The sequence below is a fragment of the Eleutherodactylus coqui genome, chromosome 11 (genome assembly GCF_035609145.1).
Source record: "Eleutherodactylus coqui strain aEleCoq1 chromosome 11, aEleCoq1.hap1, whole genome shotgun sequence".
In the NCBI taxonomy this organism is placed as follows: domain Eukaryota; kingdom Metazoa; phylum Chordata; class Amphibia; order Anura; family Eleutherodactylidae; genus Eleutherodactylus; species Eleutherodactylus coqui.
In genome coordinates this window covers 64906810-64925472 of record NC_089847.1, presented here as the reverse complement: position 1 = coordinate 64925472, position 18663 = coordinate 64906810, and the positions used below count along the sequence as shown (strand labels likewise).

At 48.0% G+C, this 18663-nt stretch overlaps 1 protein-coding gene and 1 long non-coding RNA gene across 4 annotated transcripts in view; one reads left to right on the top strand and one right to left on the bottom strand.

Moving 5' to 3' along the window:
- Positions 1 to 76: 76 nt before the first annotated feature.
- Positions 77 to 4612, bottom strand: LOC136581662 (uncharacterized). The gene is made up of 3 exons (XR_010787080.1): positions 4131 to 4612; positions 2281 to 2388; positions 77 to 556 (listed from the first exon to the last, which is right to left on the bottom strand). It is a non-coding gene; the product is annotated as an uncharacterized lncRNA (long non-coding RNA).
- A 414-nt stretch (positions 4613 to 5026) lies between these two features.
- Positions 5027 to 18663, top strand: part of KAT5 (lysine acetyltransferase 5) — a 29718-nt gene continuing 16081 nt past the window's right edge. The window contains exons 1-4 of one of the 3 annotated variants that reach the window (XM_066582285.1): positions 5028 to 5182; positions 13857 to 13920; positions 14807 to 14895; positions 15737 to 15803. In XM_066582285.1, coding sequence (XP_066438382.1) covers positions 14887 to 14895; positions 15737 to 15803 — 76 coding nt within the window. In that variant the 5' untranslated portion in view covers positions 5028 to 5182; positions 13857 to 13920; positions 14807 to 14886. Of the gene's footprint in view, positions 5183 to 13856; positions 13921 to 14806; positions 14896 to 15736; positions 15804 to 18663 lie in introns of all 3 variants that reach the window. The other 2 variants (XM_066582287.1, XM_066582286.1) reach the window with 2 other exon arrangements.

Here is an 18663-nt window from a genome sequence, read left to right as displayed (position 1 = left end):
ATCCAAGTTTGCAAAGGCTGCTAGGTGTCATAATTAAGGATGAGCGAGTATACTCGCTAAGGCACTACTTGTTCAAGTAATGTGCCTTAGACGAGTATCTCCCTGCTCGTCCATAAAGATTCGGGGACCGCTGCGGCTGACAGGTGAGTCGCAGGGGAGATAGAGAGAGATCTCCCCTCCGTTCCTCCCCGCTCTCCCTCACGGCGGCCCCCGAATCTTTAAGGACGAGCAGGGAGACACTCGTTTAAGGCACATTACTCGAACGAGTAGTACCTTAGCAAGTATACTCGCTCATCCTTAATTATGACACCTAGCAGCCTTTGTGACATAGACAAAAGGCGGCTGTGTTTATGGGTCTTTTCTGTTTAATGCATTGCAGTAAAATATTGCGCAGTTTTTCAGGATCCTCCATCATAATTATTTTTTTTAAAAAGCGTATTAAAAACAAGGGAGTCACTGGGAAAAAACAGTTCATTAAAAGAAGGGTTTAAAGATTGCTGAACGACGAGGGTCTCTTCACTGTCTGCCAGCCTTCCCGTTCTCAAGGACGTCAGATCTGCAGGAAATGACGAGAAATCAGCAGGTTAACAGTCACATCCCACCAGTATTACTGATTCCTAGATCCGCTCAACCCACTTACAATGACCACTACTCCCCCAACCAGGTCAGAAGAATTATGCATGCATCTATGCATGCATACATGCATGTGTGCATCTGCATGCATGTACACGCATGCGTGCATCTATACATAAATGCATGCATACGCATGTCCGCATACAGGCACGCGTGCATGTCCGCATACAGGCACGCGTGCCTGTCCGCATACAGGCACGCACGCGTGCCTGTCCGCACAAGGCACGCATGCACGCACATAGGCATACAGCCACGCATGTGTGTACGCATACAGGAATGCGTGTACACAGAGGCATGCGTGTACACATAAGGCATGCGTGTACACATAGGCATGCGTGTACGCATAATGCGCGCATGTACGCATAATGCATGCACGCATACAGGCATGCATGTACGCATTAGGCACGCACGCATAAGGCATGCACTCACGCATAAGGCACGCACGCACACAGGCATGCATGCACGCACGCGGCATGCACGCACGCATGCCCGTACGCACAAGGCATGCACGCACTCATACAGGCATGCATGCAGGCACGCATGCCCGTACGCACAAGGCATGCATGCATGCCCGCACGCACAAGGGCACGCATGCCCGCACGCACAAGGCACGCACGCATGCCCGCACGCACAAGGCACGCACGCATGCCCGCACGCACAAGGCACGCACGCATGCCCGCACGCACAAGGCACGCACGCATGCCCGCACGCATGCCCGCATGCCCGCACGCATAAGGCACGCATGCCCGCACGCATAAGGCACGCATGCCCGCACGCACAAGGCACGCACGCATGCCCGCACGCACAAGGCACGCACGCATGCCCGCACGCACAAGGCACGCACGCATGCCCGCACGCACAAGGCACGCACGCATGCCCGCACGCATAAGGCATGCATGCCCGCACGCATAAGGCATGCATGCCCGCATGCCCGCACGCATAAGGCATGCCCGCACGCATAAGGCATGCCCGCATGCCCGTACGCACAAGGCATGCACGCATGCCCGCACGCACAAGGCATGCACGCATGCACGCACAAGGCATGCACGCATGCCCGCACGCACAAGGCACGCATGCCCGCACGCATAAGGCACGCATGCCCGCACGCATAAGGCACGCATGCCCGCACGCATAAGGCATGCCCGCACGCATAAGGCATGCATGCCCGCACGCATAAGGCATGCATGCCCGCACGCATAATGCATGCATGCCCGCACGCACAATGCATGCATGCCCGCACGCACAAGGCATGCACGCATAAGGCATGCACGCATGCCCGCACGCATAAGGCATGCACGCATGCCCGCACGCATAAGGCACGCATGCCCGCACGCATAAGGCACGCACGCACACAGGCACGCATGCCCGCACGCATAAGGCATGCACGCATGCCCGCACAAGGCATGCACGCATGCCCGCACGCATAAGGCACGCATGCCCGCACGCATACAGGCACGCATGCCCACACGCATACGGCACGCATGCCCGCACATAGGCATACAGGCACGTACGCATACACGCAGGCACGCATGTACGCATAAGGCATGCATGCATGTACGCATACAGGCATGTACGCATACAGGCACGCATGCATGTACACATGAGCATATGCAAGCAATGAAAAATTTGGCAGATGCAGCAGCTTACCTCGCTGAGTGATGTCAGATGGTGTCCGAGCGAAGCGAAATTCTTCTCGAAACGCGTCCAAACGTCAGGATCCTCTCCACACGTTATTTTGCAATAAGGCGCACAAATCTGCAAAAAAAGACAGGTTGCGTCACGCAAATCTCAGGTGACGTACTCACCACACGTAGCGCACAAATCTTGGGTGTTGTCTCCACACGTAGCAGCGCACAGCGCACAAATCTCAGGTAATCGCGTCTCCACACGTAGCAGCGCACAGCGCACAAATCTCTGGTAACCGCGTCTCCACACATAGCAATGCAGCGGCATGCTGGGGATCGCGGCGACAATGCAGCGGCATGCTGGGGATCGCGCTCGTGGACAATGCAGCGGCGACCATGCATGCAGCGGCATGCTTGGGATCGCGGCGACAATGCAGCGGCATGCTGGGGATCGCGCTCGTGGACAATGCAGCGGCATGCTGGGGATCGCGCTCGTGGACAATGCAGCGGCATGGCGAAAATGCAGTGGCATGCTGGGGATCGCGCTCGTGGACAATGCAGCGGCATGCTGGGGATCGCGGCGACAATGCAGCGGCATGCTGGGGATCGCGCTCGTGGACAATGCAGCGGCGACCATGCATGCAGCGGCATGCTGGGGATCGCGCTCGTGGACAATGCAGCGGCATGCTGGGGATCGCGCTCGTGGACAATGCAGCGGCATGGCGAAAATGCAGTGGCATGCTGGGGATCGCGCTCGTGGACAATGCAGCGGCGACCATGCATGCAGCGGCATGCTGGGGATCGCGCTCGTGGACAATGCAGCGGCATGCTGGGGATCGCGCTCGTGGACAATGCAGCGGCATGGCGAAAATGCAGCGGCATGCTGGGGATCGCGGCGACAATGCAGCGGCATGCTGGGGATCGCGCTCGTGGACAATGCAGCGGCGACCATGCATGCAGCGGCATGCTGGGGATCGCGGCGACAATGCAGCGGCATGCTGGGGATTGCGGCGACAATGCAGCGGCATGCTGGGGATCGCGGCGACAATGCAGCGGCATGCTGGGGATCGCGGCGACAATGCAGCGGCATGCTGGGGATCGCGCTCGTGGACAATGCAGCGGCATGGCGACAATGCAGCGGCATGCTGGGGATCGCGCTCGTGGACAATGCAGCGGCGACCATGCATGCAGCGGCATGCTGGGGATTGCGCTCGTGGACAATGCAGCGGCATGCTGGGGATCGCGCTCGTGGACAATGCAGCGGCATGGCGAAAATGCAGTGGCATGCTGGGGATCGCGCTCGTGGACAATGCAGCGGCGACCATGCATGCAGCGGCATGCTGGGGATCGCGCTCGTGGACAATGCAGCGGCATGCTGGGGATCGCGCTCGTGGACAATGCAGCGGCATGGCGAAAATGCAGCGGCATGCTGGGGATCGCGGCGACAATGCAGCGGCATGCTGGGGATCGCGCTCGTGGACAATGCAGCGGCGACCATGCATGCAGCGGCATGCTGGGGATCGCGGCGACAATGCAGCGGCATGCTGGGGATCGCGGCGACAATGCAGCGGCATGCTGGGGATCGCGGCGACAATGCAGCGGCATGCTGGGGATCGCGGCGACAATGCAGCGGCATGCTGGGGATCGCGCTCGTGGACAATGCAGCGGCATGGCGATAATGCAGCGGCATGCTGGGGATCGCGCTCGTGGACAATGCAGCGGCATGCTGGGGATCGCGCTCGTGGACAATGCAGCGGCATGCTGGGGATCGCGCTCGTGGACAATGCAGCGGCATGCAGAATTGGCCGCCTCTCCGCCAATGCGCGCAGGGGAAGTAAGAGCGCAATTAAATGAGCAGATGCAGCAGCTTACCTTGGCTTTTAGTAGTCCTGTGTAAAACGTCCGCTGGCAAATCCACTTGCGCAAAAGATGTAAAACTTCCACTGGCAAATCCACGTGCGCAAAAGAAATAATCACCTTTGGCAAAAGCACAAAAAAAACCTGCCAAAAAGCACAAAAAAAACCTGCCAAAAAGCACAAAAAATACCTGCCAAATCAATAACTCTCTGTGCCACACACGAGTGGCATGTAAACCGCGGGCAAAGCACAATCCTGTGTCCACACGAGTGCATGGCAAGGCACTGAGCATGTGAAAGCGCGGGCAAAGCACAATCCTGTGCACGGCAATGCGCGGGCACGCCGCTGTTGGCTGAATCGGCCGCACAGGAGAACTCAGGCAGCACAATCCTGTGCACGGCAATGCGCGGGCACGCCGCTGTGTCACGTGGTGCCGATTCCAGCCAGCTGATTGGCTGAATCGGCCCCATAGGAGAACTCAGGCCTCCTTTGGTAATATGCCGCCCGCTCACGTCCGCAGTGTCTTTCCCTGAGGCATATTAGCATCTTCAGCTTAGCTTAAGCAGCGCTGCTGATTAGAGCCACCTGATTGGCTCTTCGGCACCACGTGACTACACAGCGTGCACGCGGATTGCCTTCAGCAGCCGTGTACTACACACTACCGTTAAGCAGACGTGCACTACACACTACACTTAAGCAGCACGGGGTTAGGTTTAGGGTTACGTTTAGGGTTACCTAACCCCAACCCTAAACACTAACCCTAAACACTAACCCTAAAACTAACCCTACAACTAAACCTAACCCCGTGCTGCTTAAGTGTAGTGTGTAGTGCACAGCTGCTGAAGGCAATCCGCGTGCACGCTGTGTAGTCACGTGGTGCCGAAGAGCCAATCAGGTGGCTCTAATCAGCAGCGCTGCTTAAGCTAAGCAGAAGATGCTAATATGCTTCCCTGAGGGCGGCGGCGCGCTTTGGTTACGGTAATGACTGCTCGGCGATGACGAAGTGGTAGAGGAGGAGGAGAGAGCGGGCGTTCACCTCACGGCAGCACAGCTGGGGCAGAGCAGAGGTGAGTGTCGGGCAGGGAGCGGCCGCCATTTTAGTCTGTAAGGAGGCACCGTGTGGTAGCAGCCGCCCGCCCCGTGTCTCCTCCCCTCCCTCCGGTATACCGGCGGCCTTCGTCGTTTTGTCCGAGGCTGCGGCCTAACCCGGCGGCTGTAAACCCAGGCTGGTGTGTAATAGCCTTACAATGGATTGTTTACATGGGCCACCCCCTATAGTGTATCGTTTACATGGGACTGCTGAGCCTCCATTTAGTCTCATCCTTCTGTTTGAAGCCACAAACCTTTCACTACTTAGGTTATTTTTTTACATATTCATTAGTGTTGCCGTAGCAACGACCATTAACAAGCCACTGATAAATCTATAAGTAAGACTCTTATTCCATTTGGCAGCGTTCTCTTAATACAGCAAACTTTCTCCGATGTGTGATGGAAGCACATTGGCGCGGCCACCGCCTCCCGGCACCGCGTTGTGTCTGTGATAAGATTAGTGAGGGTTTTGGGGTTCTCTGTTGGGGTGTAAAGTGGTAGTAAACGGGGAGACTGCGGCAGTGATGCGTGCCGTACACTTGTTGTTGGCTGTTGCTATAGGCGACGGTACGACTGAATAACCGTGGTGATATGGATGCATGGTATTATTGGATTTTGACGCCACGAGGAAGTCAAGAGTGACGCCTGTGTGTGTGTGGGTGGGGGGTGGGGGGACTCGGGGGGGACTCCCCCGAGTGACTCCCCCTGTACCTGATTGGATGGACAGCAGCCTGCCCTGTAGGTCCTGGAAGGCCACAAGTAGCACAGAAGCGCATAGAGCAGTCCCCGATGCAGGAGGTCCAAGGGGCTTTCTCGCTAGGGACCCAGAAGCCGCACCCCCCCGGACTATGATGCTCCTGGCTGCCGCTGGCCCCCCAACCCTCCCCCTTCTCCCAGGCGATGTGAGTTTCTGCGCGATTCAGGGAGGCCACAGGAATGGCAGCAGACACACTAGGAGCCTCCGGGGCCAGCCGACAAGCGGGCACCTCTACACCCCCCAACCTTTGAAAAATGCGCCGGTGTGTTGCAGTCTCCTGAAACATAATCTAGGGTGTCCAGGAAGAAATGAAAGAGCCCTGTGTGTCCTGTAGTGACACGGTGAGTTCCTACATGGTCATAATCTCATTCACCATATGCAACCAAAGGGAAAGTGAGGGAAGCGTACTCAATTTCCAGGAGTTTGTGTCAGGTCTGCTAACAGCTGTTCCTTTCAATAGGAAATCCCCCACAACCACCACTCTCTTTCTTCTTCCCTAAGCTATTGGGGGAATAAAAGAGTGCAGGCTATCTATAAACGGAGAGATGGTGATGGAACACTTAAATAACTGAATTCAAGTCTCAATGTCCAGATGAATTACATCTTAGGATACTAAAGGAAGCAGCAGAGGTAATTGCTGAACCACTCGCTATAATCTTTAAAAATTCTTGGAGAACAGGTAGTCTCTGAAGATTAGAAAAGGGCAAATGTTGTCCCTATCTTAAGAAAAGGGAAGAAGGTGGATCCAGGATACTACAGGCCTGTGAGCCTGACTTCTATACTGCGAAAGGTCTTTGAACAAGTTATTAAACAGCATGTATGTAAGTACTTGGATGAGAATGGAGTAATTAACCAGAGCCAGCATGGGTTTGTAACAAACATGCCAGACGAATCTAATTTCCTTCTATGACAGAATCACTGACTGGGTTGATCAGGAATACGCAGTGGATATAGTATATCTTGACTTTAGTTAAGCATTTGACAAAGTATCTAATACCATATTTATTGAAAAAAATGCCCAAATATGGGATTGACAAGGCAACTGTTAGCTGGATTCACAACTGGCTGAGTGATCCTACTCAGAGTGGTCATAAATGGCTGCACATCCAAGTGGAAGAATGTATCAAATGGGGTTCCACAAGGCTCTGTCCTAGGCCCAGTGTTGTTCAACATTTTTATAAATGATCTGATGCAGGGAATTGATGGGAAACTGATCAAATTTACTGACGAAACAAAGCTAGGAGGGATAGCTAACACTAGAGAAGAGAGAATATTCAAAAAGATCTAGTAAAGCTTGCACAGTGGGTGGCAACTAACAGAATGGTATTTAACAAGGAGAAATGCAAAGTCCTACATCTGGGCAAGAAAAATGACAAAAAGCACATAGAGAACGGGAGGAAATGGGCTAAGCAGCAGCACGTGTGAAAAAGACTTCGGTATACTAATAGATCATAGACTGAACATGAGTCAGCAATGTGATGCAGCAGCCAAAAAAGGCAAACACAATTCTGGGATGTATTAGAGAAGCATAGAGTCTAGATCATGTGAGGTAATTATTCCCATCTACTCTTCCTTAGTCAGACCTCATCTGGAATACTGTGTCCAGTTCTGGGCACCCCAATTTAAAAAAGACATAGGCAAACTGGAGCAAGTTTAGAGAAGAGTTACCAAGATGGTGAGCGGTCTGCAAATCATGTCCTATGAGGAACAGTTAAAGGATCTGGGAACGTTTGGATTGCAAAAAAGAAGGCTGAGAGGAGACTTAATAGCTGCCTACAAATATCTGAAGGGTTGTCACAGTGCAGAGGGATCAGCCCTATTCTCATTTGCACAAGCAAAGACTAAAAGCTATGGGATGAAACTGAAAGAGATGACACACAAATTAGATATTAGAAAAAAACTTTCTGACAGGGCGATCATTGACTGGAACAGGTTGCCATGGGAGTTGGTGAGTTGACCTTCAATGGAAGTGCTCAAACAGAGGCTGGATAAATATCTGTCTGAGATGATATAGTGAATTCTGCATTGGGCAGGGGATTGGACCAGATGACCTTGGAGGTCCCTTCCAACTCTACCATTTACTGATACACAAAAACACTTCCTTTTCTCCATCCATTAGGATTCTGAATGCTTACTAGACTGTTCTTTGGGGGCAAAGTCATTTCTTGATGTACCTCTGTTCTCCTGCATGAGAGTGTGGTATCGGTTCCAGAGCAGTATGGGTGCTGACTGACACACTTCTTTGGCTCACATGCTTCCATTCCTCTGCTTCTCCAGGTACACTAAAAATTTATTTTCCTTCAATATTCTGAAGTCACTTCTCCATTGTCAAGGAAATTTTCATCTTCCTTTATTGAGTTTCAATGTAGCTGTTCTCTCCTGAAGACTTTGCACCTTTTCCTCCAACAGCGGCACAAGCTTGCCTTTCTTGCAGGTGAATTTTGCTCTGGCAAATTAAACATATATCATACATTGCAGCCCACCATATGGCTCCTCTCCCCTTCCATATTGATGTCCACTTCTAAAAGTCCCAATTTCTTGTGATTATATGGAACCTATAAGATGTAACTAAGTATAAATGGTGATGTCCTCTGAGCAGCTAGACGCGGCTAAACCTAGCATTCCTCTAATTCACAGCGACTCTTTTTAGAATGCATTGAGAATAGGCAAATATCTTCCTGGAAGTCCAATCTCTGGATATTAACATTTTTGGGACTTCGGCCATATGGCAGGCAACTGACCTATCACTTTAGAACCTATGCAATGTGACTTTATCAATATGGAGAAAAGCACAACAATGTTCGCACAAGTGGTCTTTATGGCGGCTTATGCTAATGCTTCCGAAAGACAGTTATGTGGATGGACCTTTGTCTTTTTTTCAGCCTTCCATACTATGATCCTATATGAACGGTCGTTTAACATCAAAAAGGTTGTTGCGTTAATCCGTTTCTCTGTTGAAAGACAGCCTAATTGAGAGAACATTTTTTTTCTTGCCGATGTCCTTTGTATTGGTTAGGCAGAAATAAGTCACTGCTGTGGTCCTTGGGTTCACGCCACACCATGGGAATACCAAAAGGCATGCCTTTGCGTTTTCCTTTTGTCCAGTCACGAAGCATTTCCTCACAATTATGACACACAATATGAGTAGCCCAATTCTTGTCTTGATCGCCAAGAGGAACCCAAAAATAGGCAATATATGTACGTGTCACAAATGATGAAATATTGCGCCTTTGGCGTTGAAATGTGTAGCAGCCACATATATAACAGTCAGGACTATTCTTACATTTATTCCTACTCAAAGAAGCCATGATTCAATCTAAAAAAAAACAACCAAATAACGGTGTTTTTATCAGATAATTTTTTTTACATTTAAAAACTACAATTATGTAAAAGTGATGTTTGTAAAACATTAATTTGTAATTATGTTCAATCTAAGCATCGTTGCCTTTTATCTCCAATTTAAAAACCAATGAGTGCCATTAACAAAAAGAAACTAAAATTTCATGAAAACGAGAGCATGCACAAAAAATGGATTTCAGATTTGGAATCGGCAATGCAGATATATATAGAGAGAAATAGTTCTAAAACCTCATTTAACAGAAAATTGAAAAAAATTTGTTTCCCAGTGCTATCATTCAAAACCCTGTTGGGAGCGCGGGGTTTTGAACAAACAGAACGATAATCGTCTTGTGTAAAGGGGGGGGGGGGAGCCTCTAAAGACTGGACTTGGAGGCCAGAAAGGATAATTTCCAGTAAAAACAACTGATTGACTTGACCATTTCCCAAACAATGGAAAATATAAGATTTAGGCTAACTTCACATGGGCTAGCGTGATGTGGGGCCGTGAATCCCACCCCCATATCGCGCTCCCAATGAAATTCCCAGAGATGCAAGGCGTTTTTATGGGAAAACATCTTTGCATCACTTCGAGGATAGCAGATTTTCTCCCATTGCCAAGTGAAAACACTGGAACTGCGATGCAAGATCACACAGCCAGTTAGAACATGCCGTGATTTGTCTCCTGCATAGCATCGCATTGCAGTGCCATGCGGGAAAACATTGCTCATCTGTATGACCCTATTTAAAAGACTGGGGTTCATATTTGTGCTTCCCAAAAAGTACAAATCTTGCACGATTTTATCGTCCGTGTGGAGTCTAAACTGTACGCCATAATTATACAATGTTAGTTTGTCTTACCCGTAAATAATGCTGAAAATGATCAATTATCAGGTGGATAAAAATGGATGATGCAGTACAACAATTGTCCCAAGGTCCTATTGGAGAACTGTTCTGGATTTGGCTCATGGTCCTATTTTGAGTGGCCTTTTGGGAAATCCTCCAGAAAGATATTACAGGAGTTCTTTTCGCCAAGCATGTGGGGATGTTAAGAAGTACTGCAAGTTATGCCCACAGTGTCAAATTTCAAGTCCCAGGCCTTGCTATCATAGTCCCCTGGTCCCTATACCTATAATTGAGGTTCCATCTGAGCACGTTGGGATGGATCTGGTGGGCCCACTGGTAAAGTCTGCCTGGGGGCACCAACGTATTTTGGTGATACTAGATTACGCTACCCACTACCCTGGGGTTATTCATTTGCCTTATATTTCTTGAAAAGTGATTGCAAAGGAATTAGTTTGGGTGTTGAGCCCGGTGGGTATTTCCTAAAAAAAAAATACGTGCTGACCAAGGGACCCCATTCATGTCTAGAGTGATGAAGAAACTCTGACATTTATTTAAAGTAGAACAATTGCGCACATCCGTGTACCATTCTCAGGTGGATGGGCTAGTGGATAGATTTAATTAAACTTTAAAGCAAATGATAAAAAGATGTAGACAGGGATGGGAAATATTGGGATTACCTACTATCATAGCTGTTAACCTAATAAACGTGCATACACTAACTTGAATTACTGTTAGGAAGACAGGCCAGGGATCTCTTAAACATCGCTAAAGAGGTCTGGAAGGGACAAACCACCCCTTGTAAAACTGTTGCGGAACATATCTTCCGGATGCACAATTGAATTGCATCTGTTGTGCCCACTGTCAAACAACATATGGAACAGGCTCAACAAGCCTAAAAAATGAGCTATCATTGAGGGGCCAAAGTATGTACTTTTGAGCCAGGAGAATGAGTTTGGTCTTCATTCCAAAAACAAAAAGGAAAGTCGAATGCCAAGAGCCATTTGAAATTAGGAAAAAATTGTCTGATGTAACTTATAAGGTATATAAATCAGGAAAGGGAAAACTGGAACAGGTTTACCATGTAAATCTCATCAAACCTTGGAAAAATCGTCCCTCTTTGTTACTGGCTCCACCTACAAGTGGTCAGCCAGTACCGGAGGCTAAGATTGCAGAGGCTTTGTCAGATATTCAAAAGGAGGCAAGACAGTTAGTCCTCGAATTTCTTTTCGGAGAAGCCTAATCAGACTATGATGATCAAACATGACATTGTCACCGAACTAAGTGTAAAGGTCAGTGTAAAACGTTCTAGGATTCCGGTGTGAAACTATCTATGAAGAAGTAAAAAACATGTTAGAATTAGGAGTGAATGAGGAATCGCAGTGATAGTGTTGGTCCCAAAGCATAGTGTTACCATCAGGTTTTGTATTGACTTTAGGAATTTGAATGCAGTATCTAAGTTTGATGCATATCCCATGACCCGAGTAGACCTCCTTATTGACAGACTTGGAATGACTCGTTATATTAGGGCACTAGATTTGACCATAGGGTACTGGCAGATCTCTATGACCCATGCAGCAAGAGAGAAAACAGCCGTTTCCACACCAGACTGTCTTTTAGTACAAAAATATGCCTTTTGGACTACAGCTCTAGAGACTAGTGGACTGAATCTTTAGACCCCACTGACACTGTGCTTCTGCCTATTTGAACGATATGGTCCTCCTTTAGTTTTGACTGGATGACACACCTGACTCGCATACAGGCAGTTGTTGATGACTTGTGGGCCACCAGTCTGACAGCAATCCCAAAGAAATCTGACATTGGGTTGGAGGAGGCCGAATACTTGAGTTATCTCATTGGGAGAGGCCAGGTGAAGCCTCAAAATTAGAAAATTCAAGCAATCTGGAAACGGCCCTGCCCTGCTACCAAAAAACAAGCAAGAACCTTCTTGGGAGTTATCGGTTATTATCGACTGTTTATCCCCAATTTTTCAGATACTGTGGTCTCTCTCTTTGACTGATCTTACAAAAGGAAAAAAATCTGGGTTAGTAAATGGAGTCCGGTGATTGAAACTGCCTTTCAGACACTGAATCTAGCTTTGTCCTCCAAACCGGTATTGACCCCAGATTTCCAAAATGAGTTCACAGTGCAAAGGGATGCAAACGGGCTGCGAGCGATATTCAGGCCAGTGGTAGAGTAAAGCACTCTGGATTATATTTGTGTAGAAAGTGTAAAAAAAAAACAAAAAAACCTACACAATTGTGGAGAGCCACAGAACATCATGTGGATGCCGTGGGATCAGAAGCTGAGCCTGCACCATCCCACAGCAGGAGCCAGCTGTTATCGATAGCCAGCCTCCTGCTGCAACACCCCAGATCAATGAGTACATTGATCTCTGCTTTTAACCCCCTACGTGCTGAGCTCTATATAGATTGCGGCATGTAGCAGGACGCTAGCTACAGGCTTCCCGGCTTGTCATCGTCTATGATCGCTATTACAACTGATAAAGTATTGCAGTACAGAAGGCCTGCAATGCTTTATCGTAGTGATCATAGCTACTACGATACAAGTCCTCTACAGGGATATAAAAAGATAAAGTGTAAAAAATAAATTACAAAGCTTTTTTTTTTTTTTTTTTTTTTTTTGCGCCATTTCCCCTATTAGTATAAAAAATTTTAATCCCACATATTTGGTATCATCGTATCCGTAGTGACTCGTACAATACATTGAACATACTATTCTGCACAACAAAAAGCGTAAAAAAGCCTCCAAAATGCAATAAAAGTGGTCAAAAAAACCATATGTACCCCAAAATGGTACCAATAAAAACTACAGCTCATCACGCAAAAAAACAAGCCCTCAGAGCTCCGTCCATGGAAAAATAAAAAAAAATTAAGGGACTTTGAATGCGGTAATATAGAAAAAAGGGTTTTTATTGTGGAAAAACTTTAAAAAAAGTTTGGTTATCGTTTATTTACCCCAAAATGGCACCAGTAAGAACTGGAGTTTGCCACGCAAAAAAATAAGCCCTCACATGGCCATGTCAACCGAAAAATAAGTTGTGGCTTTTGAAAAATGGGGATGGAAATCCCTCAAATAGGCCATGTCCGTAACAGGTTAAATGTGCTCTTGAAACGTTGAGGTACTACCTGCTAGGAAGAAAATGTAAGCTGGTAAGTGTGCCAGCCCCACTGTGAGTCTACAGATTTTATAGAACACCTCCTCCCCCACACACACTGCACAGTAGTAATGTGGCTGTTGTGGTCCCACAGTGTCCCCACTAGGGTCCCACTAAATGATAGTACCCTGCTGTGGTTCCCAGTTAGTAATAGTGCCCTTGCTGTGGTCCCAGTAATAGGAACTTTCTGTGGCCTCGCTTAGTAATAAAACTCCCTCTGTAGCTCCAATTAGTGCTAGGATTTTGTATGTGGCCTCAATTAGGAATAGCACCCCACAGGCGCCCCAATAAGTGACCCTCTATGACCCCAATTAGTAATAGTGACCCCTCTGTGGCCTAATCCTAACTGTGGTTCCCAATTAGTAATAGGACCCCCACTGTATTCCGAATATGTGACTTCTCCGTGGCTCTAATTAGTAATAGGATACCCATGTGGACACCTTCAATTACTATAAGATCTCCTGAATGCATTCTGAAAGCGTTGGACATGTTGCACAGTATAACCTTGTTCTTCTCCTCCCCCCCCCCCCCCCCCCAGGCTTCCTCACTCAAGAATATGGTGTACACTGAAGACTGCGGACGCGGAACGAGATTATACTGAGGCATGCATTTTCACTTTGTTCGCATTTGTCTATAAATTGCGTATTATGTGAGCGGAAGAAAATCGCAGCATGCCCTCCATTGAAGTCAATGGAGGCCGCCCAGACCGCAGCCCATATGCAATTAACATTGTGTATGGGCTGTTGGTACCTGTGTCATTGCTAAGTGACAGTGCGGGAAATAGAAGTAAACAGAAAAAAACCCTGTACCATGCATGAGCACCAGTGAGCCGTAACGGTCATCTGTGATACAGAAATAGCAGGTACGCTATTTCACCTGCCGGGCTCACACGTGGAATCCGGTCCACCCATATGAGCTCAGTTTAAACACTTTCTTAAACTGTTTTTATTTTTCCAAATCATAAATATTTATAATATTCAGGTGGTATAAACGCCGCAGTAGCCTGCAAGGTAGCATTGAATTGGTCAACTGCAGACAGTGGTGACAGATAACCCACACGTACCGTACTTTTTGTTTTATTTGATTTGGCTCTAATTTAATACCTTCATTTGTAACCGGTCAAAACTTTTAATGCGAAGCAACCACTAGGTGGAGCTACTGAGCCTGGACATAAGAGGGAACAGTGCCGCCACCCGGAGGGATCACCAATTTGAACGTTGGCAGACCTAAATGGCGTTCTATAAAGATGTTACCCCACACGTGCGCAGTGCTAAACTCCTCACTTCTTCCTAAACCCTGCAATTGTAAGCCCCCTTTGCTTGCTTGAGCTGACCTCCGCAATGCCTGACCTTTTATATGACACTGTTTACTGCGTAAAACAAAACTGTTAAAGCAGTTATAACGAGCAATAATGTTTCCTCGGCCATTGAGTACATTTTAATCTATTTGGTTTCCTCTGAAAATGAACGAGTGTTTCGTTACTATCAGGCTCGTTGTAAGCAGTCCTGGAGAGGACGGAAGAGGTGGAGCCAGCGCTCAGTACAGAAGGAAGAGCTGCCAGAGCCGTCATGGCGGAGGTGAGGGCTGCACTGCATTCTCATGGTCCCTAAATATTATAATGCTGGGATTCAGGGAACTGTACATTTTGGGAGATGGGTGTTCTGTGTGTAACAGGGTCACGTGTCTATAGGGGCATCTACCTAGCTAACATACTATAGGTGTCATTTATGAAACAAGTGAACTATTTGTGCACACAGCTCTTATACATAACTGTCTCCATGGTAATGGGACAACTGAAGTCTGACCCTGCAGTCATACTCCTGAATGTTATTAATGATCAAGTAAGGAGGCAGATGGAAGGGAAAGTGACTGCAGGATCAGTCTGGGGTCTGTTACCATGGAGACACGTAGGCCTGTATTGGAGCTGTAGACACAAAACAGTAGGAGCTTTTTAATTGAAAGGGGTTGTCTGGGACATTTACTATTGACGACCCAGCCTGAGGATAAGTCATCAGTTCTTGCTCCGCAGGCGTCTGCCGCTCGCCGGGCCCGCTGCACTAGTAGTGCTGTAACAATGCAGCTGTTCAGTTTGCTACTACAAGTACAGTTCTCATTGAATGCAATGGTCGCTTTGCCTGCAGTACTGACCTGGGTCGCTGTAATATGAACAGCGCTATCTGCTTCCAGCACTGCCCAAAGTCACAGCAATCTGCTCATTGTCTGGGATCCCACATGGTAGACCACCTCCGTCACCTATTGCTGGATTATTTTGAGGACAGGTGATCAATAGTAAAATCCCAGCCATCCCGTTTTGAGATTTTTTTTTCATCTTTAATGCATTAAAACAAAAGTCTGATAATGCCCATCACCTTTAATGTGACAATTTCCAGTGAGATTCACTTTATTTACTTATTTTAGGCAGAGATTGTGGAAGGTTGCCGACTTCCTGTCCTCCGCAAAAACCAAGACAATGAAGTGGAGTGGCGTAAGTGTTCTAGATGCTGTTATCCAGGGAGATTTATTTTCCAAAAAGAATATCTTATTTTACGTTGGGACTGCAGCAGAGTTGCTTACTTCCCCTGCCACTCCTGTTGTAGTCGCTGATTATTTCCACTTCTAGATGCAGAGCAATGACGTCCTGACACTAGGTCATGTGATTGCTGAAGTGAGGCAGTGATTAGCCGCAGCACTCGCATGGCCCTGGTGTCAGTGATGTCATTGCTGGCTCCCTACACCTGAGGGCTTTTTCAGATGGGCGTTTGCGCAACTATACTCACTGCTACGGAGCGTAGTTGTGCATCAACCTGGGTTTTGTTTTTTTCCCCGGACCATTCAAATACCACGCTATAGCACGCCAGTTTGAAAAATACAACAGCGGGAAGATAGTTCCTGCCTTATCTTTCTCGCACGTATTATTAAATGCATGCAAGAAAGATGGGGCAAATCCTATCTTTTCTCACACATACTATTAACAGGCGAGAATACCGCTAGTGAAAAGGAAGCCATTAAAAAAGGTGATTATACCTACCCGACAATTGGGTTTTCAGGAGTCTCTATGACAGCACCAGCTGAGATCGCCGCCTCCTGATAGGACAGGAATACACAGAGAGGTTTAAAAGCTCCCCCTCTCCCACCTTCCTCAGTGACTTCTAACGAACTGCCAGAGGTAGGAGCTTTAACTAAAAGTATTACCTATACTGGTATATTCTAATGAACTAAATTATATATCTTGGGGGGGGGGGGAATGTATGGGTGCTGTCGTGGAGACTCCTGAAAACCCGATTATCGGTTAGCTATAATCGCCTTTTTCCCAGTTGTCTCCATGACAACACCAGCTGAGAAGTATCAACTAAAACGTCAGGGTGGGACTACAGCCGAAAGGACCCTGGGACTGAAGGCCAGGTCCTTGTCCGTCGGAACATCCACCCTATAATGTTTAATAAACGTATGGGATCTTTTCCATACTGCAGCTTTGCATATTTGTTCCACCGATGCTGAAGCATGTTCAGCCCATGAAGCAGATACCGCCCTCGTAGAACGTGCTTTGAGTCTAGCAGGGGCCTCCTTATTAATTGCCTTATATCCCTCTGTAATGGCCAGGCGAATCCACATGGCTATAGAACTTTTTGCTGCCTTTTTGCCCCGGTTGGGCCAAAAAAATTTAATAACTTGTCATCCTGTGTCCACTGGCTTGTGGTGCTGTTGTATTGCAGGACTGCTCTCCTGACATCCATGCAACTAAATTCCCTTTCTTGACTATTTTTAGGTTTGTTAAACGAGGGAATCGCTATGTCATGTGCCCTATGGAACTACCTTGCGCATGATAGATGGGTCTGACCTTGAATATAATTTTAGTTCCGGTATCCCGGAAGAAGGGACGGCAAATGGATAAGGCCTGTAGTTTACTAATTCGCTTGGCCAAAGTAATTGCTAAACTGTTTTTAATGTCAGGACTCTAATAGGGAGAGACTCTATTAAGGTCCCTATCTGGGACTAGACTTGTGACCCTTGGCTTTAATCTGTCTGCCGCCTTCGAAAACCTATCTATCCACCTCACCTCAGAGTCTGGTGTCAAAGAAGGCACTAAGGGCCGATATCTGGACCCTAAGTGTATTCGGGGAGTAACCCTTATCCAGGCCCTCCTGTAGGAAATCAAGAATTGCCGGGATGTCCGGGGAAGAGACCCGAAGTACTTTCCTCTGACTCCATGAGTGATATTTTTTTCCATATCTTCAGATAAATTGGTAATTATTTTCCTGCTTGCCAACAAGATTTGTTACCTTCTCGGAGCAGCCTCTTCCAAGCAGCATGGATTTTTCAGTATCCATGCTGCAAGTCCGAACGCCTGCTATATCCGGATGTCTCGGGACCCCGTGTCAGAAGGTGCGGCTGAGCAGGCAGGAGGACTGGGTCTTGTAGGCTTAGGTTTTTTGAAGAGCCCAAACCAGCTCCTCCTTGGCCAGTATTGAGCTACCAGGGTGAGAGCACATTTCTTGGAGCAGAATTTCTGGAGGACCTTGGGGATTAGTAGAATTGAGGAGAATATGCAAGACAGCCCTTCGCCCCAGTCCTGAGCCAATGCATCCACTGCCACTGGGTAATCCCCTGGTCTCAGGGAGAAGAACAACTTCACCTTGTGATTTCCTCTCGATACGAAAAGTTCCAACTGTGCAATTCTCCATTTGTTAGTCAAGAATTCGAAGGCTTCCTGGGAAAGGGACCACTCCCCCGGGTCTATGCGATTCCGGCTGAGGTAGTCCCCTTTTTGATTTAAGGTGCCTTTTAGGTGGGTTACCATTAACAACAGGACTCCCTCCTCTGCCCAGTAAAATATCTTTTGGGAGAGGTCCTGCAAGGATGGGAACTTTGTTCCCCCCTGATGCCGGATGTGAGCAACTACCGCGATATTGTCCAAAAAAAATCTTCAGATGTTGACTGCTTATAGAGTGCCCCAATTCCCAAATCGCTCGGAGTTCCTTGTAATTTGAGGACCGGTTTCTGAATTGTGGGGCCCAAGTTCCCTGAGGAAATAAGTCCCCAATATGGGCACCACAGCCTTGGGCACTTGCGTCTGTTGTGATGCATATGGCTGAATCATAAAGCCAATAGACCCCTCTTGATAGGTTTGGGATCGAAGGCCACCAGCGCAAAGATATCCTCTGAGTTTTCTATGTATATCCTTTTTTCTAGTGAGAACTGGCTTTTTTGTCCCAGGCCCCCAGAACTGCACTCTGTAGGACCCTGGTGTGTGCTTGAGCCCACGCCACCCCTGGTATGCAGGAAGTCAGCTTCCCCAGTAGTGACATGGCCTCCCTGATTGAGCATGTTTTATTCTTCAGAAAACC